Source organism: Trachymyrmex cornetzi, unplaced genomic scaffold (assembly GCF_001594075.2).
Source record: "Trachymyrmex cornetzi isolate Tcor2-1 unplaced genomic scaffold, Tcor1.1 scaffold25, whole genome shotgun sequence".
Taxonomy (NCBI): domain Eukaryota; kingdom Metazoa; phylum Arthropoda; class Insecta; order Hymenoptera; family Formicidae; genus Trachymyrmex; species Trachymyrmex cornetzi.
The window spans coordinates 1,696,013-1,721,933 of NW_017297166.1; the positions used below are offsets into that span (position 1 = coordinate 1,696,013).

Below are 25,921 nucleotides of genomic sequence, written 5' to 3' on the forward strand. Positions count from 1 at the left end.
TTTAATTGATCGAGAACTCGTAATTTGATTCGATAACGCGTGATTTCCACATAACAAAATAGATAAGAAATTGTTATTTAGCTCGATTGTTGTAATCAATATCATTCTTCTAAATCACTGCTGAGATCGAATAAAACGATATCCTGTGTACACCGTAATGAGTTTATGCACTGGTTTAATTTTGCATGGGAGTAAAGAAATCTAGGGCATCGTTTAAAGTTTATAAGAATATCGAAAATAGAAGCGAGTCAAATTATACCCGATCCCTGAATATAATTAACTTAACACTCACCGATTCAAGTATAACACGATCAATATACGCCCTGCGATGCACGTCTTCAGCCCCATCTGGTTCATCCCTTCCGCGAGCTTCCGATGCATTGATTAGGTCTACGAATTACGAATAAGCCACTCAGGGAAGACGATACGTCGTCGTCGGCGGCGGCGACTTAAGCCCATTCGAAGTTGTTTTTGCCGCCTAGAGCCGAGCAAGCTGCTGAATAGCCAATGAAGATTAAAGCTTGCGGGCTTTTACCTTACGCGGACTTGACTACCGGGGGCATCTTCTTCGCACTGATCAATCAAAATTAAAATACAGTACGTTTGGAGAATAGCACCCGAATTTTCTCTCTCGAATACCTATTCTATCTATTTTATTTTTCTTTCGCGGCAGCTTGCTGTACAAACAACTTCGATCCTATGGTCATCGAGGGTCGATCGCATGTAACAACGCTTCTTCTCCGAAAGTGAATTATACCGTTGCGAAAGATCGCGTTGCGAGAACCGCAACGTGCGATCGCAAGCACTGATGACGGGCGCTTCGACCAAGTTCTTCGGAATCTCTCGTCTCTTTCTCTCCATCTCTCTCTCTCTCTCTCTCTCTCTCTCTCTCTCTCTCGTTTCACCATCACCATCTTCGGCGAACGATTAGAAGCGACAACAGCGGTGATACCAGAACGAAGAGCCGTCGTGGATAAGGATCAGCGCCCGAGCTGACGTTGATCGGTCGTTTCTTGCCGACGCGAATCGTGGAGGATGGCGTGGCGAGCGACGGGTAACCCATATGTCCGTGGACCGTGTTATCCACCGCCAGTGGCTTGTTCTCCGTCTTGTCCATCTCCGCGGAACCGAACACTGCCTCGTCCTCTTCGTCATAGAACAACACCGGTGTTTGCGTCTTCGCCGGCCCCGAGATCTCTGGAACAGGGGAAAAATGTGCGATTTTGATAAACTTAACGCAAAAAAAGAAGGCAATGTACACTGTTAAATCTACAATGTTAAAGATAAAATGTTAATTTTTTACACTGTTCAAAGTAAAATGTTAAATGTTAAAATTAACATTTTGTGCAAAATGTTAGTTTTAACGTTATCGATATTTTATACTATAATGATATAAAATAACGATATATTAGTACGAGCAGTGACGACTTAAATTAGGTTAAATTCGGCACTCTATAGATTTAATAGATATATAATTGGAAAGGCTTAAGTGTGTGTGTGGCATCTTCCCCCCAATGACCTTATCAATATTTTATACTAAAATGATATAAATTATAAAAGAACGATATATTAGTACGAGCAGTGACGCTTAAATTAAGTTAAATTTGGCACTGTATAGATTTAATAGATATATAATTGGAAAAATATTTAAAAGGATGTGACTATCTGAGATACGATTGGAATATTAGGGTAATAATAGAAATAGGATGTATTTAAGGATGTATTTTTTAATAAAATATGAAAAAGTTATCGAAATCATCACGAAGCAGCTTACTTGAAACGCTAATAATATAAATATGATAAGGCGCCGAAACATTCGGTTATTCATATTGATATTATTAACATCTCAGATCGATTATGTTAATGTTCATACGTTTCGACGCACAGTCACATCTGAGATAATTAAATTAAAAATTATGAATATGTATTGTATTCATAACATCTAACTTTGACCGATTATTGGCGTTCTCTCTCATATTTATGTATATCATTTACAGGGTCGTATTTATTCTCAAAAAGTTATATATTTTTCTATATTGTATTTGAAAGTAAAACAAAAAGTTTAGTAGCGATTTAGACCTGGATCAAAAAGTATTTCAAGAAGTAAACATGTTTTTAAAAAATCATTCAGATAAAATGAGAAAATTTTCATTTAAATTATAAAATTATATTATTAAATATAAATGTTGATCTTACTGAATTATTTCAGAGGTATATTTCAGTAATTTTGCAGAGAATATACACCTGATATAGCTTTAATAAGCAATTTATTGTATAAGTAAGCTGCTTGTGGTAATTCCGTGACGCTTTAACGCGACTCGAAACCCTTTTTATTATATTGTTTCAAAAAGTAGTAATGTCACGAATTTATCGGCACTTATTTTGAGAGTTTTGATGCTACAAACTTTCTCCATCGGGAATCCCTTGAATAAAGGAGTAAAGGTCAAGCTGGGTTGTTTGTAGATAAGACAACTCAACCCACGTGTTATTCCCATGTACAGAGTTTAGTACCAGACGAGGTGGACACGTGCATGTGTATCTTATATATATATATATAACATGTTTTCTGAAGTTTCTATCGGAATATTCCGTAGTAAGTTTCGAGAAGATTGCCTCTCGGTAAAATCGATTGCATTATCTTCTTTAGCGAGTTTGAAATTCCCGATTTTACCGAAGATTTTGTTAACACTAGCAAGTAAGAAACGCGAATGCGGGCGAGACGATCTCTTGTATCGTCATCTTTAAATTTACGTACGCAAATATGTCATCCTTACGTCTACCGCACCGGATGAAGATCCCCCGTTCTCGAAATCGATGGGTCGATAACACGCGACGATTTACGAACGCGAAGGGTATACTGCACTCGCCTTATCTCGTCACCCTTCCGCCTGGTACACCCTGAAGGGAAGGGCTGTAAGCCAGCCAAGAAATTCGACGTCGCGCACGCGAAAAGATGAGGATTGACCGAAGGGCATCTGCCGTTGATATATAGAGGCAACTCCTCGGAGATTTCCGTCCATAAAGTGACGATGCTTGTAAACGCGGGGTGTGTTTGCCGTAAAGAGGAAATCCTCTTATTCCTATCATCCCACGATCAGTCACGGCGGAGGATAGGCGGCGGGACCGGGACGACGCCGACGCCGACGCCGACGCCGACGTGGACGGTTTATTGACGGCGGGAGCGAGACATGAACAACGATTTTCACGCCGGGTATAGGAGACTCGTTAACCTCGCAAACCGCCGCGTTAATGTAGGAATAACAGGTCATGCGCGAGAGTAAATTCCGCTCCTCGCTTCGACCCTACAACGGTTCGCGAGATATCGCTGTAACCGAGTTGCTACGTGCGGCAAAAAGTCGTTTCCGCGTCGTAATTCGTTCGTTGCGAGCAGTCGAGAGCCTTGTTACCCGAACGCGTTCAAGATCGTTCTGCTCACAAGTCACGCGTAGAGCGATTTGCACGATGTAATATCCTAAAAGCGGATTTCTTGACGGATCTGGCGCTTTAAATTTCTTTTCTCCGATAAACCCAGCCAGCTACTTAACACTAAGAATTGAAGAATCTGATGAATCCAATTTTGAAGAGTGAAAAGTAACAAAATAAAATCTTTTTTTTATTCAATATTGTACAGACTTTAGTTTTTCGCATTTTGATCTGCGGCTTAAAATTACAGTGAGTGCAAAAAGTTCGTATAGAAAAAATATTTTTTAAAAAAAACTTTATTTTTAGAAAGTAAATATTATCCAGCGAGAAATGAGTCATCGAATTAATGTCGAATCGATATAAATACGATGATTTCAACATCAATTTGACGTCGATTCGACGTTTAATTGACGATCATTTTTTGTTGGATAATTAATAATTTATTCATAAAGAATAAAATAGACTGCAGTATGTTTCTTAAAATTGTATATACCAAAAAGATGTGTATTAATTATACAAAATATATCATCTGAAAAATAAGCGAAAATTAAAAATTGTAATGTTTGAATGCTCAATAAGTATTCGTACAAACGAGAAATTTAGCTTCTAAAATCAGGCATATATGCGAAGCTCGTTTGTTTATGTTAGAACAGAATGTATTCATTGTATAAAATTGCTAATTAATCTTTATTTTCTAGAAATAAGACTTTTTTTATAACAAATTTTCTTGTATACGAATACTTTTTGCTCTCACTGTAGTTACTGTAACTTATCAAGAGTTTAAAGTTTATATTGAATTTTTTTTTGCTATTTATTATTAAATAGAGAGAGAGAGAGAGAGTATTTAATAATAAATAACAGGAAAAAAATTAAAATTTTCTAACAAAGAGATTCTCCATAACACGTATATTTAAAATTTAAATAATGCGGTGTTTACTTGATATTAATATATTACAAAGTAGTGTTAGGAAGAAAATAGATGTTATCAACTATAACAAGCAGAAAATTAATCCCGACACGGTGTTTATATGTATAATAACTCATTCACAGTTTGCAGAGCAAACTTTCCACCGTTGACCTCCCGCGCAATTATCTGCCGGTCTATTTGCAGGTTTTATTTTACGGTACGAAATCTTAATCCCTAGCGTTACGACCTTCTAAAAGAATAAAAACGGAGGTAAAAAAGGGAGAAAAGTAGAAAGAATCGCGATTATCCGCACATGTACACGTGCATTGAAACGAAATGCTGCACGTAATTCTCTCCCCCGTTTTGACTGCGTTCCGTCGAGTAATCGAATTAGGTATTCTTTATGGGCCCCGCGGAAAACTTCGTTTGATAACGGTCGAAAACGCGCTGTGTACTCACCGTATAATCGAATACTACTCTCGACCTCGCCGAGGGAATTTTTGGCCGCACACCGGTACGTTCCCACGTCGTTTTTCTGCAAGTTGCGGATCGTGAGGATCATCCGGACCTCGAACGGTGACTTCGTCACCGTTTGGACGTCGTGCCTCACGCTGGATATTATCATCGCACCTGGAGAACAAAGCGGAGAGCATACTCGATTATTCCGACTTCATCGGATAGGAAAACTGCATGTTGTTTTTTCTCATATTTGCGTTCAGCATTTTTATCGATTGATATGCGGCAGCAATAAAAAAAACCATTCATTATGAAATTACAGAGAGAAATACAGAATGTTTTATGCAAAGGAAAAAGAGAGATTGAAATTAAAATAATTAAGATATACGAGTTTGTGTAATGATCAAAATCCTAATTATACGTTTTTTTATATTTCTCGACTATTAAAATCATCTCAAGGATTTTTTTTTTAATCGAATACAACACGCACACACACATTTTTCTATTTCAATATTCCGATTTTTTGATCGCTTCAATAACAAGGATCTATATAGAATAATTTAAAACCTTATAGCACGCGTATATTAATTGTATGCATTTATTCAAATACCATTTCAATTAAACTATTCGAGATATGTTTATGTTTTACGTTGTGCTAAGAAGCCACGTCTTTTATCATAAATAAGATATCTCGCCCGTTTCCCGTTATGCTTTCTTATTACACGTTGAAACAGTTGCGTATAATGGGAAACCAGTGAAAGGTATCTTCCACGCGAGACGAAATTGCATACGAATGCATTGGAGCGAGGAACTCCGGATAGCTGAGCGTGTGTTAAACTGGAGAACGTCTGGCTCTTACGAGGCGAAATCCACTGCGAGGATATTTCCACGAGTCTGGATAAGTAGTATTCTCTTATATCTATCTAAAGTTTTCTTGAGGAATCCTGAGCCAAGTTATTACACGTTGTTGCGATATGTTGCTGGTGCTCGTTGACATTTCGTATGATTTACGATTTGATACCGAAATATTTGACTTTTTACCGATGTATTTACAAGAAAATTTAGGATAATTATTGACTCTGCACGGAGAAATTTTACTTTTTATATCTTATTATCGTATTATATTGCCTAAAAGGATAATCTGAATTACCTAATGTTCCGTTTTTTTTTGTATCGTTGTTTATTTGCGTAATCTTAGAACGCGTTTTTTTTTCTAATACGAATGAGTTTTTCGACACTGACTCTACGATACGCTCAGTGTGTATCGAAATCGCCTAACTAAAGTACGGTCCATAATCGGATTTGTCTTGCGAGAGTAATTAACGTTTGAGTATTTCTCCGCTAGTTACAGTCAGTAATTAGTTAACAAACCAATCGCTATAACGGACTATGTTACTTGTGGTAAATAGTACGATGGGTAAACTACAACTATTTCACGCAGATATCGTATTTGTTTATACACATAGATGGAAAGATATTTTGTAAATTATTCCTATTATATTAAATTATAATTTCATTTCGCGTGGAAGAGAAAACTGTATTGTTAATAGTTTCGATTGTTGTTATTGTTGAATTTATATATATTTCATTGATAGAAGACAAGAGGGAATTGAATTGTTAATAATTACAAATAACAAAAACAGTGACACGCATCGATCAAGATTAAATGTTAGAATATATTACAGCCAAATTTAATTTAATTTATTACAAACTTTAAAATTACTTAATTATTTATGAAAAAGTGTACAACTCGAAAAGCTCGTCATCTTTATTCAATTATTTATGAAATTTTAAGTCAATCCATACGAGTAATTATTGACCAGTTGATAAATGTAACAAATTAGGAAAATTTCCAATAAACGGTAAATAATAAAGAATGTAGCCAACGAGTAATATTGCCACTGATAAAATTAGCATTATGGATCGAAAAAATACAATAACTAAATATAATAAAATATTACACCGAAATGTCATTAAAGCGTAACAGAACGTGATATATAAAATATAATGCAAAAGCTCTATTTTTAACATGGAAGTCATCTCACGTGTTCTCTCACGTGTCATCTCACCCTTAGGGTCCTTGACCCAATAGTTAATCGACATCGGCGACGCTTCGACGAAACATTCCAGAACCACGTCGGTCCCCAAGGGCGCGCCGACCAGCTGATTGGGTACCTGAATCACTGGCGGAACTGTAAATCGAAATCGGAAGATACTGTTGCATTTTCAGCCTCGGCACGGCTTAGTTTCTACACGAGGAACACGGTACATCCAATCTTATAGCTCGGACCGTAATTACTATTACTCACAATGAACGTTGATATAAATACGTTTGCTGACCGCGGGCGGAACTCCGTTGCTGGCAATACACAGATAAACCCCCATCTCGTTCCTCGAGATCTTCGTCAACTTCAGTTCTTCGCCGAGAAATTCGGACTGATGAACTACTGAGGACATTAAAGTCGAATAGAATTGACCACCTTTGGTGGTCACACAAATCGCTAGAGCGCCCCAAAATTCGTGTCCACATTTCTTTATTCTAATATAAATTAAGTTACTTTTTTCTCTAAATGTCGCAATTTGATCAATCAATATACTGATTTATTTTACTAATTATGTTTATAGTTTACTTTAATAATTTAACGTAAATATATGATACGTTAGTTACTTTCTATAATCGGGTACGCGCATTTACGTGATAGAGTTCAATATTAGTCTATTTAAACGAATAATTATTAGTAAGTCAGTTAAGCGTATCCAATACGGAAAGCAAAACAACTTATTAATTGATAAACATAAATAAATACATAAATAAAAAATAGCTTAATAATAGATTTGATTAAAATTAATTTAATTAATTAAATTAATTTTTAATCAAAGCTATTATTTAGCTATTTTTTTATTGATTATAAATAATAATTAGCACAAAATTAATAGTAGATATCCTTTCATGCTTTGTCCAAATTAATTTTTTTCTAAAGAATCTGCCAATTTAATTATATATACGTATATAATTAATTAGTAAAAACTTTAGCTGAGAATCGATGTCTCTCTGGCTATTGTTATTTAATGAAGAATAACCACTGTATGTAGACGGACGGAACAAGAACATGAATCGAACGACTTGTTACAAAAGCAGTGGTCGATAATCAATAAAACGACAAATGCGCTTAATGATATTATATTCGCGCTAATTATGCTTCTGCAATATTTTATTATAAAACATGTAACGCATGTTATACTTTTGTGTGTGCGCATTTTATATGTTGTATTTTTAACACGAATTCTTAATCAGTATTTGCAAATCTATTTGTTTCATATTTCTACAACTTTAAAAGTTCCAACAATTTGTAAAATCCAATCGAATAATTTCACGCTTCATGCATCGGTGTAAATTAGGCAAAAGAAACATTTTTATTAAATAACTGCTCTTCACATATCGTTCGTTTTAAATACGTTCATGAGCGTATTCAGATGCAAACAACAAAGTGGCGCGCGCAGATAAGACAAGCTCAATTTGTTTCGCCTGCACCTGTTCCTTACCGCGAAATATACTAAGCAAACGGACGGAACCCTTCTCACCTGCGGCCTCGTTATGCTACATCAGCAGTTCAACTTGCAAAAACATCGATTTTCTCGAAGGTCCTCAGACACACCCCGTGTGTTTTCCGCCCCGCGAATTAATTACGCGGAAACGGTGTAAATGTCGTTTTGTGCTTGCACTCCGAACTTAATCGAAGTACTATGAAGCCTCGATGAACGACACGATTCCCGTTTCCCCATTCAAATCTTAAAAGTAAAAGTTTATTCTTTGTTCGCGCTTGGAAATTAGTTCTTTGAAAATAATAAGTTGGAACGGAAAGTAAGTATGAAAAATTTTGAAATATTTCTCGAGTTTGTATTAAGAAAATTAAAAAGATGAGAAACATTTCGGAATTAAAAAACATTTCGTTTAATAGATAGTTCTGAATATTTAAATTACTGAAAAATTAACGAATTTTTATGAGTTTCAGAAATGCAATCAACAGCGAAAGAATCTAAAAATGTCTTACTTATTAAGTAATGCAGCGTAGAAAAAACTACTTTATAATTTTACAGTGCAGATCTGGATCATTTGTGCGTTTGCAAAATTTCTCAGAAACGGCTCAACTTTTTCAAACTATATTTTTGGCAATAGACATCTAAGAATTAGCTTCACCAAGGTAAAATATGAGTCAATTTATCGTAATGGAGTCAAAGATCAATTCACTAAATTTTTTGGAGTACGATTTCATTCTTTTGGAGATTCATTCCAAAGAATTTGAAATGAAAGTTAATGAAATTTTCAATAATAAAGGGCAAACCGAACGATTTAATTTTTAAAAAATTTTGTCATGTTCCGACATTTTTAATAAAGTTCTATTAAGGTAATTTTAGGTTTTTCGCTGCATTACTTACAAACTATCGGAAACCACTGTCCCTTATCAATTTTAATAGACTTTGAATATGTATAAAAAAATATTTTATAAAACTATATTTTTTAAATCTGCTTTTCTCAAAATTTTTGGGTCAAAATAATCCCTCGAGAACAACAGATTTTTTCATGTACGAAACTATAATATAAGATATATGGAAAAATGTTTTGTATGAAAATTTTATGGCATTTTATATTTACTCTTAATAACGGTATATTCACATTTTTCGAAAATGTCAAAATTTTTTTAACTTACTGCCACTCTTCCAGGGATATTTCGATCTCTAAACAGATAAGAAAAATATGGATCTATAAAGTTTTATCAAAATGATATTTAATTCAAAGCTCGTTAAAATTGGTGAGAGACAGTTCTGATGGTTCCCTAGTTAGTTACATCCGTAAAGGAATTATTTCCAATGTTAATTAAATCTGGTGATAATCACGAAACTAAAGCAAACTTTTCCGACATGAGTCCGATAATCACTGCGATTGTGGTGTCGACAATAAGCCGCCGGAGTCGGGTCGTTCAGAGGTACAGGTTCACGCTCGGCATATGTTACACCGGTTGCCGCGACGTGCATCCTTGGACCATGTTGACAGTACAGCGAAATTTGCCTGCTATTAGTATCACCACGGTGAAGTGAATACTAAATACGTCGTTTAGCCGAGACCAACGCGACGGTCGAGGGCAAGGCAGGATGCTTTGCTCGGCTCGCGAATAGTGTTTTCCGACCAACATTCATTTTACGACCGCTTAAATTCTCAAGGGTCTTTGTCAAGGAACATGCAATAATTTCATATTGTCGAACATTTCCATCCAATTTTCTCGACGTACAATCTAGGATTTTTTCGATTCGTCGAATAATTATAATTCACTAAAAAACTAATATTAAGCAATTTTGCTTTTCTGGAATCGAATTATTAATTATTAGGATGTTATTCCAGTAATATTAAAAAGGAAAAATCGATCACAATTTCCTCAAACGACTAATAACAAGGTAACCGTCTCTCACTGATTTTGATGGGCTTTTGTTATATCATAATGTTAAAAAAATGTTAGACCCATTTTTTATCTACTGATCTCCAAGTTTAGGAATCGAAACAGCCCCTCAAAAATAACATTTTTTTTTAATTTCTGATGAATATCTTTGAAACTATGAGATATATATGAAAAGATATTTTATACAAAAAAATTTTACGTTATTTATCATACTTTTACTCATTTTTCTCGAAAACGTTGAAAATAAAAAATCTGTTATTTTCGAGAAGTTGTTTCGATCCTAAACCTTGAGATAAGCAGATGAAAAATATGAGTTGAATATTTTTTGCTGCTTTACAACATATCCACCATCCATCAAAATCGATGAGGGTTTTAACGGTTCCCTTGTAAGAGTAACTTTCGACAAACTGTCATTTCGTATCTGAAACGAACGACTCTCCTATTTTAATACGAACATAAATTATGCGAGAATCCCAAAGAAGGTAAACGCGTGTGTTCTATAACTGGCTCAATATTAAACGCGATGGAATTCGACATTGCGTTTAATGATCCGCGGAATGAAAGACGCGACGGTGGCCGGCCATTCGGGCAGAAGCCGCGGGGCGATAAGGCATCGTCTCGGTAACATCAGCGGAATCGGTTTCCGGGCGAAATTCATCTTAAGGTCCGGAACCACGATTCGTAATGAGAGTAATTTGAATAGTAACGGGATCGCGCGCGATGTGCGGCATGCGCGCCTGAGGAAAACATAATTGTATATTCGGCGCTATATCGGCGCGGGTGTACCATCTATATTAAATCTTACCGTGAGACTTCTGGTTCGGGGCGCTTCCTGCAAATGGCTCCCGAATTATAATGGGCTTGCCGTCTTCCCGACGCCAGGATACGCGCGGCTCGGGTACGCCTCTCGCCCGGCACGTTAACTTCACCTGTACGTGTTATGAAACCGGAATTATAAAGAGAAGCGAGTTCGTTATTGCACTCCACTAATGCCGTGCTTCATCCAAATATATTTGGAGGAATAAAGGGGAAAGAGAGAGATGCGCGCGCGCGCGCGCCTCCGTCTCTATGTAAAACACGTACGCGCGCGCGAGGAGGCTTGTCTGATACAATGGTGGTTCGTATGGATACTCGAGCGGAAAACGAATCTACGATCGCGAGGGGCATGAAATATCCGATGGGATGCCGGACGATTTTTAACGGTTACCTGCTCCGTCGCGCTCGCGCGGCCGATTTTATCGAACCTCCTCCAATTCTCGTTAACGGAGGTTCAATTTTAGCGATATTTTTACTTCTGGATAGCTTTTAATAATCCAAGCGATGATTCGAGGTTACTTTTAATAGCAAACGAGGTCAGATGCGATTAATTTGAATCAAGTCGATTTTCATAATTTGTCGCTCTAACGTGTGTCTGCATTCCCAGCCATCAATTATGAATATCGGCCTGATTTTCATCGGTTACAATGTTGTGGATACTCGAAATGAACGGCAGCGACGCGGGTTACGAGTTGCGGAACACGTACGCAAAATGAATATCTGTGTGTTCTACAATGGAAAATATAAACGGCATGTTGACAATTAACGACACGACACGTGTCGCAGCATACTACGCTGTTTGTTCGTTTGCGTTCCACTGACACGCCGCCTGCTGGCTTGCAATATCTGTGACATTTTTGGATGAACATCGTGTTAGCACGATCCTAAAGTGCAACGTAAGTTATTGCATGTCGTGTATTTTGCGTAACTACCTTCAAAAAAGCATAAAATAAGACGCGAGCCTCTTAGCTTCTCCAAACAGCTTTTTCAGCGCTTAAAATTTAGGTGTCTACAATTTATGTAATAACTTTAACTAGTGATATCTATAAATCTCTGATTACACCTCGTAACAATTTGGAAACATTTCCAGAATATTGAAAAAATGACAGTCGAATAAAATGAGCACAAATTCATTAATATATGTATAATATTATGTGTAGTAATTGTACCTGATAAAGTTTCAAATATTACTAATTTCATCGAGATGTAGATATAAATTTTACATAATATATCAGTTTCGACCAGATTTTTGAAATTAAATGTATCATTTTCTAGAAATAAACGAATGTATCGATTGCAAATATATATATATATCGGAAAGATATACAGTGAGAGTAAAAAGTATTCGTACAAGGAAATTTTTTACAAAAAAAAGTCTTATTTGTAGAAAATAAACATTAATTATCAATTTTATACAATGAATACATTCTGTTTTAACATATACAAATGAGCTTCGCATGTATTTCTGATATTATAAGCTAAATTTCTCGATTGTACGAATACTTTTTAAGCATCCAAACAATGGAACTTTTAATTTTCGCTTATTTTTCAGATGATACATTTTCTATAATTAATACACATCTTTTTGGTATATATAATTTTAAGAAACATACAGTCTATTTTATACTTTATGAATAAATTGTTAATTACCTAGCAAGAAATGATCATCAATTAAACGTCGAATCGATGTCAAATTGGTGTTGGAATCATCGTATCGATATCGATTCGACCTCAATTCGATGGATAATATTTAATTTTTAAAAATAAAGATTTAAAAAAAATATTTTCTCTGTACGAATACTTTTTGTACTCACTGTATTTATAATTCGAAGCATACACTTTCGATGGAACGTTAAACATTCTTTAGAAAGTATTACTTCGAGAAAAGCTTACGCGATGAGAGAATTTCGTATTTTTGCCAGGAGTCCTATTAATTTTGAATTAAGATCGCAATTGGGTCGAAGATAGATATCCTCGATATGACAGTTCTTATTGTTGGAGGGGGAGAGATAAATTAAAAAATTGAAATCTTTTGGTATTTGTTTCAGTACGGCGTGAAAACGTGGGACATTTTATGGCATGAAATGCGATAAACCGCGAAAAATTTCCGCGAGTATAGATCTTTTTGGAGTCTTTTTTATTGTTTTATGACGGTTTGGCGAGCACACGAGAGACGAGCCGTTAATAACAACAGTTATGGTCTGAGAAAATTATTTATTTAACTTGATGGATTCGGTTTCCACCGTCAGAAAACGGATGAACACAAACCAGAATCTCGATTAAAATTTCAATTTTTTATTAACTTTATCTAACACGACAGATCAATGAAAGTTTCAGTTTTTTAAACGATTATTTTGTTGCAATCTGCTGTTGGACATCGTTTTAATTAAAGCTATTACATTAAGAGTAATGTGGCTTTTGAGACAAACATTATTCAACTTCTTAAACCAAATTTCTTACACGCTGAGATATTTCTTCCAATATTTTAATATTTTAAATATACAGAATGACTATCTGAATCGTGCTGAGAGTATGTATACGAAAGTTCATTAAAATTGTACAAAGTTTTATAAAATTAGAATTTGACATTTTACGAGTTTAGGAGTAAGAGTACTTTTGCTTGAAACTCTTTTAGCTTTACACTGAGAAAAATGTTTTAATACGTTTAACTATTTTATTATATGACTAACAAAAAACTTTCTTCTTATTTTTTCGCTAAAATTGTGTTGCTCTAATCAAAATTTGAATTAGAATAATCAAACTTGTGTTGTTTTTATCAAAATTTGGTTAGAATATAATCATTAGAGCAACACAATTTTTAAATAAAAAAGCCAGAAAGTTTTTATTAACATTTCTCTCAATATATATTTACTGATGAAATCTACGATGTGCTTCTGTATAATTTTTGCCTCTGTTATAGAAGCTTAATGAGATATACGTTCATGCTGATATTCAACCTTATACGACGGCTCAAATGAAATTGATGAGTCAAATACCCGACCCTCATCTGAGAAATAACTTTCAACTGAAGACAAAAAATATAACGGGTTATACTTTCAACATCCTAATGGTCACCCTGTATTATACATACCTATATAAAATCTTAAAACAATCACTAGTCAATTCTTAATAACAGAGTTCTTTAGTAAATTTGTCTTAATGAAAATGTCGGGGAAGATTTTCACTTACTGCAATTTTTTAATCTTTTGAATTATTTATTTTTGTGGCTACGCTTCGAATTAAAATTCTCTCAAGATAAACTCTACTCAAAGTTAAACTGAAGAATATAGTTTTGTTATCTGTTTGACTTGAAGTTTAATACATGAAAAACCCTTCTTTTTCATTCCCTTATTGTCTCGACATTATTTGTTAAAGAGAAATTGATCTCAAATTAGTTAAAAAAATCCGGCATTAAAAATGCATTCTATGATTTTACATTGTATAAAAGATATTTTAATAAATACATACTAATCGCTGCTGATATTGCTTATTAATACATCTTACGTCCATAAATGATATTTTATAGAAACGAATAAAGAATTAAATTTCGTAGTTTCAAGAAAGTGCTAAAACTTTTGATTATGCAATTGTCTAAGTACGTAAGAAGAATTTGCCTAAGTCCATCAGATATATTACAGCACACAATTATATAATAATATAAACAAAAATAATACGATGCGGTACTTAGAAATGTGTCCCGACAAACTCGTCAAAAGAGATAGAAAGTATATAACTTATCAAACTGACAGTTGTACAATTTTCACTATACCAACTGCGGTAGCTTATAATAGGGGGACTCGCTATGCGCGGTATAATTTCAAAGTTTAAAATGGTCCATGATAGTAGCTTCGCGGAGCTGTCGCGTCTTCGTAAAAGCGTCCTGTCAGACGTTCCGAGGGAAGCGCAATATTCTTTAGCCGAGCGACACCGTCGGCCATGCGCGCGGAAAAACGCGAGGATGAGATGAGGTATTCGCACAAATTGCGCGACTGCTACGGAATATGAATTGTGAGCAACAGGTCACTTATTTTCTCTGATGGCTTACTTACAGCATCCGGCGCGAACGTCAAGACCGGCCATAACACGCGTGTGCCAGATTACACTCTTACAATTACGCGTAAAAAATTGTCGGATTAAATGAATTACTTATGAGCGAATATAGGCTGAAATTCTATTACAAGTCATATACATATATATGAAATGTACGATTATACTTTCTTTACGTTGCAAAACTAATAGATTTTAATAATTGAAATAGCTCGACTTTTTCAGCTCAAAAATGCGTGAGATAATAAAACTTCAATTAAAGTTATTAATAATGAAAAGACATTTAATAATAATTGCGGATTGGTTTTATGAATGTAATGTTGAAATAGCACTTGCAACAGGTGTTGCAAGTTGCAGTTACGAAATCGCTATGACATTATGAAGTGCGCTTCACTATTATAATTATTTTTTATATTAATTGAAATGTCACATATTTCTAAATACGATATCCAATTTATATACGTTAGTGTACAGATGGAAGGCAAGTATATTCAAAGTTGCTCATACTTTTAATTCAATATCAATATTTCGTCAGAAACTTCTCGATAAATTTGATTTATTAATAATTTCGTAATTAAGGCGTTATTAATGACGATGAAGTTGCAGGTTATTTGTAGATTCAGACACAAGCCGTTGCACACTCGTGGCGTACTGCCATTTTCCGATATAGATTTCTCCGACATGAATCACGCGGAATATAACGTTGGTCTGATAATTTACTACACACGTAAATCAGCACATTTGTAAGCTATAAACCGTCGTTTATTCATGACGGCTTCTGTGTAGAGTAAATTATTTAACGACCCCTCTGGCCTAGTCGCGCATAGCGCATCTTTCCTCTGGCATATTTATTCGCAAATTTATTTCTGCACGCAGATGGAATCGTCGGGATTGAGACGAAAATTAATTTCGATCGAAAGGAATTTAATCGTCGTATTTTATAAGGAAAGAAGAATTTTCCTGCAAGATCTAAAATTTTACTGGATACAGATTTAAAAACAGTTTTTTGTTGGATTACTAAAAAATAATTATATTGATAATTTAAAAAAATGATAAATAATGCTGCAATTGATTTTGATATTGTAATAATCAGTTTTCCAACAAAATTATTTTGACATCATATAATAAAGAATATAGGACTCTTAATTTTAAAAAACAATACAAAGATTATAAAAGGTATATGAGAGTCAATATTAACAACTCTGAATGTAAAAAGTTCAGACGTAGAATATATTACATTATTTAAATTCGAAAAGGTACAGGTTAGTTATTATATGTTTTGGCTTTTGGATTGAGCTATTTTCAGATAATATAATAAACGCAATTTGTTACTAAAGAACATCGTAAATATGATAGAAAGCGTTAAACTTTAACTAAAAATTATTTTGATAATTAAACAAAATTCAAAATTATTCTTTTCATGTGAAAAAATAGCAATGTAAGAGAAATGCTATTTCTTATGACTAAAAAGGTTGCAGTTTTTAAATTGTTAATAATTAAAAGCTTTTTTTGATAATTGCGAATTAAAATTATAGGTAAAATAGAATATAATTAAAACAAAGAAAGATATTTACCTGGCCGCCTTCGCCCACCATCATATCACTTGATGTAGCTTCAGGATCGAAATCAGGTGGCACAACAATAGACAGCATACCTGTCTGGAAAAAATAGATTAGCGGTAATATTTAAATAGCACGATTTAAACTCAGCAAATAATAGCAAATTGAAATTTGTTTTATTAATAGCATTATTTCATTTTATAGGTAGTAATTGTAACTATATAACTGTAATTCTATTTCTTTTCTATTCTTTTATTCAATTATTACGTCTAAAAATTCGCATTCAGATTATACTTAATATAAATATATAATAATTTTTTTGTTATTGATTGCGCATAATCCCGAATAATACAAATGAAGCTGTGTCTGAATATTACTACGCGACCTTTTTACGATAAGTTTTTTACAACTAGCTACAGCGCATTTTAATTAACGTATATGCGAAATTTACGATAATGACAGGAGAGGAAACATGAGATGCGCACGGTCAAGGCAGTAATTATATTTCTAACATGAAACGTAAAATATTCCCTACAAAATCATAATATGCTCTTTGTTGCGAAAAGCATATTTTTTTCCATTATACAATAACACGACATCGCGCAAATGTGATTCATCCGATATGCGGCGTTGATAGCAACAAGCGAATCAGAACAATGACATAGAGCTCGCTTTATTTCCCTTGTCGCGGCCCACAGTGCTTCTGTGGAAATAGTATTGAGATAACCAATTTTTATTCGCGGTAGATAGACACAAAATAAAATTGCGGAATTAATGAGAACGAACGAATTTCTTAGACTTCTTGAGTTTAATTAAATAACTATATCTGGAAAAAAAAACCGTCGTGATGTCACCAATTCATTAGATACGATTTTGAACGTAACAAGCAATTCGCGGAGGCAGTTTATTCGTCGGTTTTTTCCTGCTTTTCGTAAATTAAAGTAGACTACAAAGTACAGAGCCATAAGGCAGCGAATAACGCGAGCGTCCCTAAATCTCACAAGCATCTCGCTCTATATACTTTAGCTCGACGCCGGTAACATATTATGGCCGCGCAACCTGCTACCGTTGCCAGTACGGATGCCGGTGTATGTCGTAGGTTTCGTTAATTAACGACACATGGTAGCGCCAAACATCATAACTAACAGTCGGCACAATCATTATTGCCTTCCGCGAAGCCTAACAATCATGTGAGTTATAGTCACACGTACGTGAGTCACATATTCCAATTTGTTTAATTCGTATAATAAATATAATAAGAAAGAAAATCGTTTTTGATATCGAATATCATGTACTGATTAGTGTGTTTTCACGTATTTATTTCTTATTAATATGAAAATGTATATATAATTTTGAATTAAAAGAAAGAATTAGATATACACTTTTATTATTTTTTATATAAATAATAAATAGTTCTCAATAATATAATTCCTAAATCATCGAGTAGGAATTTATTTATAACTCCGACAAGTCTATTAACTACACTAAAAAACTAGACTAAAAAAAAATTTGTTGAATTTTAATAAATATTTGTTTTAATAATACTAACAAAATATTTACTTACAGTAAATAAATATTTACTCAAAATAAAGTTATGTTTAAATAAAAAAAAAGTTTACATGTAGTAAATATTTCGTATTTGAAACAAATATTTATTAAAACTTGGTAATTTTTTTTTTCAGTGTACGTTAATAATCTTCATGACTTATCGTTTAGAAATAACCAGGTTGATGTTTAAAATGCTGTACGGCAAATTTTTGAGCAGAATGTAAAACAATCCGTTTCAACAAAGTGCTTCGCAGTAACTACGCGTTTGACGTTTACCAGCACGCGAAGGCGCTATCGCGTTATAATTCCTGCGAGCGAGTGAAGACAGCAGAGGAGAGGCAGAATCGAGGAGGTGGATCAACCACCTTGAATGCTGCGGGGACTTTTGTCGGTGGTCGTACGTCAGCCACGAGACATCAGTACGAGTGCAAAGACCTCTTTCCCGTCCCGTCTCCTCTGCTCCACCATATCCACCATATCCTCCGTCGTACTTCCCCTCAATTCTCGTTTCACTTCCTCGATTTAAAGGAAGTCCCTCTCGCGTACGCGATGCCGCTTTCTCCGTTCTCGCATAAGACGCGAGGTGTGCGCGCAATTACGAGGATGTAATCCACGCCACGACGAAACTTCAATCGTTATAACCGAGTTGTCTGGCAAGCCGCCGCTGCGCCGCGCCGTGCCGCTCGAGAAACAGTCCCGACGAATGCAAACTGCGTACCTACCACCTAACGTGACGACGACGATGACGAGGGCGGCGAGACACGTGCCCGAGCGCGTAAACTCGTACGTGTCGCCACTGAATTATGAAACTCCCTTCCTCCACATCCGCCCGCCGTAAATTAATTATTATGCGCCTGCAAATGACTGTATCAATCCTCCACATCCGCGCCGCGATTCGGTGAATGAGAATCCGTTTCATTGATCGGTCAATCTGCTTTTAGAATTGCAAATTGCATGAAGCGATTCTGCAACGTGATTCTTATCTACGAAGCCTATTTTCTTCCCTCTCGAGAAATTGTGTTATTCTGACAGATAGAAAATTAATTTGGTATACAAATTCATAAATAATTTCGTGCTTGCAGTAATCATTATTGATACAGTTAAAATGGAAATGTGCAAGGGTGAACCGCTGACTAAAATTGTACACCAATGCCTATTAATACCTAATAATGCCTAACTAATGCCCAAATAATACCTAAATTTTATGCCCACTAATTAAGTTCACTAATGTCCTGGTAATTGAAGCTCTATATTAACCTCGACCGTCACACATGCATCTTAGTGTCCATCATGCATTAAAAATAATCATTTTTGTACTTTAATAAAATCAAAAACTGCTTTTTTCTTCAAAAATCAAAATTACAATTTTTATATCAAAACTATTTTCTTTTTCTGGTGCAGAAAGTAATTTTCATAATTTTTCTAAACATTTTTTCTAATATTTGCATAGCAAAATAATTTAGTAAAGACCTTAAAGAATATGTGTGAATTTTTACAGAATTTTTCGAGCACTTTAAGAGCCTCAAAATTGAGTCGGACACGAATGACCCATATGTGTCGTCTAAAGGTATAAATAAGTGTGATGTTCTAATAAAAGTAGCGCATTTCTTTGATCTGAGTCGAAATGACAACTTTCCTATTGGCTATTTCGACCGCCATTTTGGACCTAGTTGTCTGTAGTCCAATAAGCGCTTAATATTATTGTATGATTAGTATGATTAGTATGGTATATTTAGTAAGTCCAATATGAAGGATTTTTTCGCTACTTTTATAATATTAATATAAAACTTTACTAGTAATGCTTTAGTAATGTATAACCTCATACCGCTTATTACAATACACAATTCTTTTAAATAATACCCAGTAATGCCCCAAATTTGTACACCGTAATGCGGTGTACCTCAGCGGTTTACCTCTTGGAAATGTGTTAATACAATATAAAAATAAGAGTACACTGTTAAATTCATAACGCCAAATTATGTCCAATTTGAATTATTTTTAATTATTTATGTAGGTCTCGCCACTGTTCCAATATGTCGTAACTAAAACAATGGAGTTAAACAATTGAACTCAAGAACATGCATTAATATGGACGTTGTTTACTCTGAAACTAACTACAGTAATGGATTGATTTACATTTTGATACGTATAGAAGTTAAAAATAATAAAATGTTACTTAAATTCAAGGGATTGAGTTACCGTTGCTCCTTAAATATTTAGCAAGATACGGAAATAAAATAAGGAAACAAAAAATTGACATTTTACGCATGATGTAAACATTATGAATAATGTACAGAATTATTTCGATTCACAAAATGCATCATACGGTAAACCTATTCGCAAAGAACACGTTCGTGGAAACTCATTATCGCTCGTTAGCCAGATTCGAACCACAGGATCATTATTAACCCATATGTACGCGCTCAGTTCCATTCAACATAATCAGGCTTGTAGTATAATTGAGAAACCACACATTGTTTAGTAATAGTTAGTAGTAAACGAATAAAGCGAGCAATTATGTTCTTCTTAGTGTTTATAATAATTTGTTATGCTGGAAGGGGTAATGCATAAAAAAAAAAAATTATCGCTGTACTTTAATCAATATCATTCAATGCGACATTAATTTCACAAATGTGATTATGCTTAATAAAAGTCGGTAATGAAAATTATGATTTATCTTAATTAAATATTTGCGATGTGATAATATAATTATGTATATTGTTTAAAAAATGATTACAGTTGTGCGTGTAACTGAAGCATTAGTTAATTCAATCGTAATTAATTTTAACTAGAGCAGAATAAATATTAAACGGACAAAATCCATGATTTATTCCAAAATCGTTGCTAGGGCAATAAAACATTCATGAGGGTCATACACATAGTATTTTCGTGAGGTTCTATTCAATTACCCGACTAAATCAGTGCGTTTCCGTCGCGTTGGGAATTATGTAGATGGCTTTGAAGAAGTGACGCGAAATTTCAAGAAAGACGACACACATGCCGACTTGCAAGCCGACGCTTCTCCATACACGTAAATTTTATCAGACACGCAGTCGGAATTATAAGCGACGCGCGAAGGGTGCCACCGTATTCGGCAACGAGCGAGGAAATATAGTTACGAGAGGCGAGACGGCATCCTTTGCGGAGGACGAAGGTCGTGTTTTAACTGTTGATATATGTATATGCACATAGAACGAAGAAAGAGAAAAGAGGAACGATCTGAAATAAAGGAAAAGTTCCTTTTATGGAGGAAACATTGAACTACTTAGAAGGCAATTTATCTCTCATCGATCATCAACTCATACAGCACAGAACGTTGAAAGAATGTTGCTGAGATGTTGCAATGTTGAATGTTGAAGTGTCAATGTTTTATCAATGTTGTATTTATATTGGTTCTTCTACATCGATTGTTGATGCTGCAACGTTGAAACAATATTGAATAAATTGAACCACAAGTTAAATTTTTATTGATTTTTCCACATTGATTGTTAATGTTACTGCAATGTTGAAACGACATTGAATAAATTATATATCGAAATCTATTTTGTAAAAAATGAACAAAAATATAATGTCATGTAAATATAAAATTTAAATCACTTAAATTGATCTTTTAACGAGATTCATTTCTAAATAATACATGTTTACGCGAAATTAGGCTGCGCGCGCAGAATGCTTGCACGTATGGTATCGAGGGGATAATTACTTAATGTAATCGTGCACAGAAAAAAAGATTATTCTTATAAATCAACCATAATATACTCATATATAAGCAAAAATATTGTAATCTTGCTTTAAAAATTTTAGTCTTGAATTTGTATTGATATAAGATTTTTAATTGAGCAAGTCTTGAATTAAGTGCAAAGTAATACTTGCATCAAAACAAATTTAATCAAATCAAGATTGATATCTTTGAAGCAAGATTATAATATTTTTGCTTATATATGAGTTATGCTTATTATGGTTGATTTAAGAATAGTCTTTTTTCTGTGTGGGATAGAGTCCTCGAAATCATAAAATTCATATGAAATCTCTATGTATAATCTAATAATTTCATATGCAACCATGAGAAATCATTGTATAATATTAAATAAAATATCGTATATTTTACCAAATGACTCCATATGTATTGAAAAAAATTATTTGTAATCAGACACAATAATATAAAATCAAATGAAATCATGTAATCAGTGGGACAATATTTCAACTAGTGGTTACTCTCTCATATGGTATTGTTTGTGTTAACCGATCCGATGCGCGATGTCGACTCGTGGTCTTTCTACATATTTATGTCACAATTATACATCCACTAACATTCAGTTTTGTGGATCATTGAAGTTGCAGTTCCCGTACGATTGCAGAGATTCAGTATTGTTGGATGGCGTATAATATTGGATAGGGGTGACCGCTTAGGAAAATAAGAAAATTAATTCCCAAATGAGAAGGAAGCGTTTTTTTTTTTCAAATATAATTTTGTCGTGTGTTTTCTGGAATGTGATGTTAATCAATAATACTTATTTTAATAATAAAATTGAATTAATTAATATGAGAAATTAAACGATACAATATAGAGAATCAACTAAGAATAACATATGAGTAACAATATTATTGTAATCAATAAAAACGTACAGACGGGTTGGTTCTTAGCCCTATATTGTATTGTTAAATTTTTTAATTATTTAAACCGTTATTATTTATGGAATTTTAATATGAGAAACATTTTTTATGTCTCACAGATAATGCAATTCAACGGACATTAGAAGTTTCTGCAACGTCTCTTCAACATTGAATTTACATTTCGCGATGTTACAATTTTCGCAATTGTTACAAATCATTTTTGAGATATTGATTCAATGTTAGTGTTCTGTATGAGTAAGTTTTAACGATCTGATGAATGGATGAGATAAAAATTTGACACTCCCACGCATTTTGGATTTTTTGTTATCTGAGTTAATTTTTAATATATTTGAAGGATGTTTTTTTCTAAATTATATATACCATAATTTTAATATTATAAAGTGATAACGGAAATATCTAAATATGTAAAAAATATAGTAAAATTTAATTATAATATATAATATATTTATAATATAATATTTTCCATCACAATTTCTGTCGCGCATTTCACTTAGTTCTATATGTCGACTTTCTTTCCGGATTTATCCAAGAAATGCTCTGGCAAAATCACTATAGCTTGACCGCTCGCGGCGAGCCATGTTCATCTCATTGTCAGAAAGCAAAGAGAAACGTGAGGTAGGCAAAAACATGACGCAATATGAGAACGAAGTCGAAAGAAACGAAATATTATTTACTGATAGATAATAAGATAATAATAATCACAGAATATAACCAGTTCGGAGATAGATTCGATTGTGGAGCAAAATGTGCAGTATCTTAATGCAAAATGATTTCACATTGCTCTGAGGATTTACTTCCAAGAAATAAATTTTTTATTTACAAATTCTCTCCTCTTTTCTCACGCTTACTTTTTATTGTATATTCATTCCTTTCGTGAGAAATCCTCGAACGATTGGCCGGAGCATTCAACGGTGTTGCTCACAGAGCGTTCGTTATTTAGCTTAGTGCCTCGTAAAGTAAGAACGACAAGAGAGATCGGAGAGCAGGCACCTGCCGCCGTCTCACCAGCAGCCATCGCTATGTTACGCTCTGCGCACTATTTAAGATTACAGCCTGCTTCCTCGCGAAAAGAGGGAAACTCCGGCTGGCAGGGGCGGGGCTCGCACGAATTCAATCCGAAATGTCGGAAAATTAGATCTCGACTTTCCAGCGGCGCGGCGTCTCGCGCCGTATCACTTTGCCAGCAAGAGGCGGATGAGGTGTTACTTTAAAGCAACCAGACAACCGCGATGTCGACTCCGGTCTCGCATAAGACAACGCAAATGTTATCCGAGAGGGACGAGCGAGGACTGGCGCGCGTTAACTAAAGTGGCTCGTTAAGCGTCTTTCGTACCGCGAGAAAAATCTCTACGGCTCTTCGCTCGTAAAGCTCGTAATTTTTGCGCGACTAATTGCCGCCTAACTGTGTAATGTCGTGCATTTAAAGAGAAAAGTACTAATTTTAAAGACTTGCTCGTTGTTGTTTGGATTGGATCTTTCCATTTGGTGGTATAAATCGACACAAACATTCTATCTTTCTTGATATTTAATGAATAACAAAGACAAAACGATACTTATGTTAATTTGTATCATCTGATAAAAAGCACTCATTGCTCATCGTTGTTTAACTTAAGTAAATTTGTATACCATCGGGAGAAATGTAAATAAAGTACGATTTTGTTAAAGTATTTAATAAATAAAACAAGTAACCAAACTCTCGAAAATGACAAAAAAAAAGAACAAAACGAATAAGGGCTAATGAGAGTTTTTTGTGCGGTTGTTAGTGCGAAAATAAAAATCGTATATTGTCGAAATATAGTATAAATTAGTTATGCATAAACGTTTCGGCCTGCTTCCGAACTATCATCAATATGTCTGAAACGTATAATGTAAATTCTCACTTCTTCATGGCAAGATGGCAGAATGGCAACTCAATCTTCTAGAAAACTGAGAAAGTTACTCACCAGATGGAAGAAAAAAGAGTTCATTTCGCAACAGATTTACAATAAATTGTACAACATTGAGAGAGAGAGAGAGAGAGAGATGGGGTGTTATCTGGCGCTTCCAAATATCCATAAACCGGGGTCGCCTCTTAGAATTATCATCTCTGCTGTCGATAGTCCATTATACTCTTTATCAGTATTTCTACACAAAATCGTTTATAAAATTAGTGTTGACTCATTCAATCATGTAAAAAATAATTTTTATTTGACTAAAATTTTGAACAAAAAAAACATTAGATGATAATTCTATTTTAATTTCACTTGATGGTTTCCCTTTTTACAAACATACCGATTGACTTGGTTCTTGACAGCATCTCGAATAGATGGCCCGCAATTTCAAAAATATGTAATATTTCAAAAGACGAATTTTTTATCTCTGCAATTAATTTTTAATTCTTCTTTTTTTTCTTTTGACAATATTATCTACAGATAAAAATTTGGAATGTCCATGAGTTCACCTCTATCACCAGTAATCGCGGATTTAGTATTACAAGATCTGGAGGAAAAGGCAATGAATACTTTAGCTTTCCGTATATCTCCTTTTACGATCGCTATGTTGATGACATTGCAATGGGAGCTCCAGATAAAACTACAGAAATATTGCAAGTCTTCAATTCGGTTCATCTTTGTTTATGATTGAAATTGGTGGGGACAGATTAAATTATTTAGATATTATTATCAAGAATAATAATATTCTTGAATATGATTGGTACCATAAGCCTATACTTTCTCCGGTAGGTATCTGAATTTCTTTTCTTAGCACCCTATCTCGTAAAAGAGAGGTACGATCATAGGAATGGTTGACATCATGGCCTTTTTGTTATCTCAATCTAAATATCATAAAAAGAACCTGACCTTTGTCATTGAGACACTTTTAAATAATGACTGTCCGATTGATTTTATTATTTTTAACACAATTAATGAGCGCTTAAAATCTTTATTGAGTAACAAAACCTTAAAGCAAAATACGAATGATACTTCCGAAGATATTGTTAAGAAGTCATGATTTACGATTCCATTTGTTTCGGAGATTTCATACAAATTCAAGGACATAATTAAAGATCTTGATGTTGACCTTGCATTTTTTAGTCTGAA

At 34.2% G+C, this 25,921-nt stretch overlaps 1 protein-coding gene across 1 annotated transcript in view; it reads right to left on the reverse strand.

The window, feature by feature from the left end:
* Positions 1 to 907: 907 nt before the first annotated feature.
* Positions 908 to 25,921, reverse strand: part of LOC108761526 (lachesin) — a 47,301-nt gene continuing 22,287 nt past the window's right edge. Inside the window, exons 4-9 of the mRNA XM_018508130.1 lie at positions 16,677 to 16,760; positions 11,045 to 11,168; positions 7,096 to 7,233; positions 6,856 to 6,978; positions 4,790 to 4,960; positions 908 to 1,197 (exon numbers count right to left, since the gene is read on the reverse strand). Of these exons, the coding sequence (XP_018363632.1) occupies positions 908 to 1,197; positions 4,790 to 4,960; positions 6,856 to 6,978; positions 7,096 to 7,233; positions 11,045 to 11,168; positions 16,677 to 16,760 (930 nt within the window). The remainder of the gene's footprint in view (positions 1,198 to 4,789; positions 4,961 to 6,855; positions 6,979 to 7,095; positions 7,234 to 11,044; positions 11,169 to 16,676; positions 16,761 to 25,921) is intronic.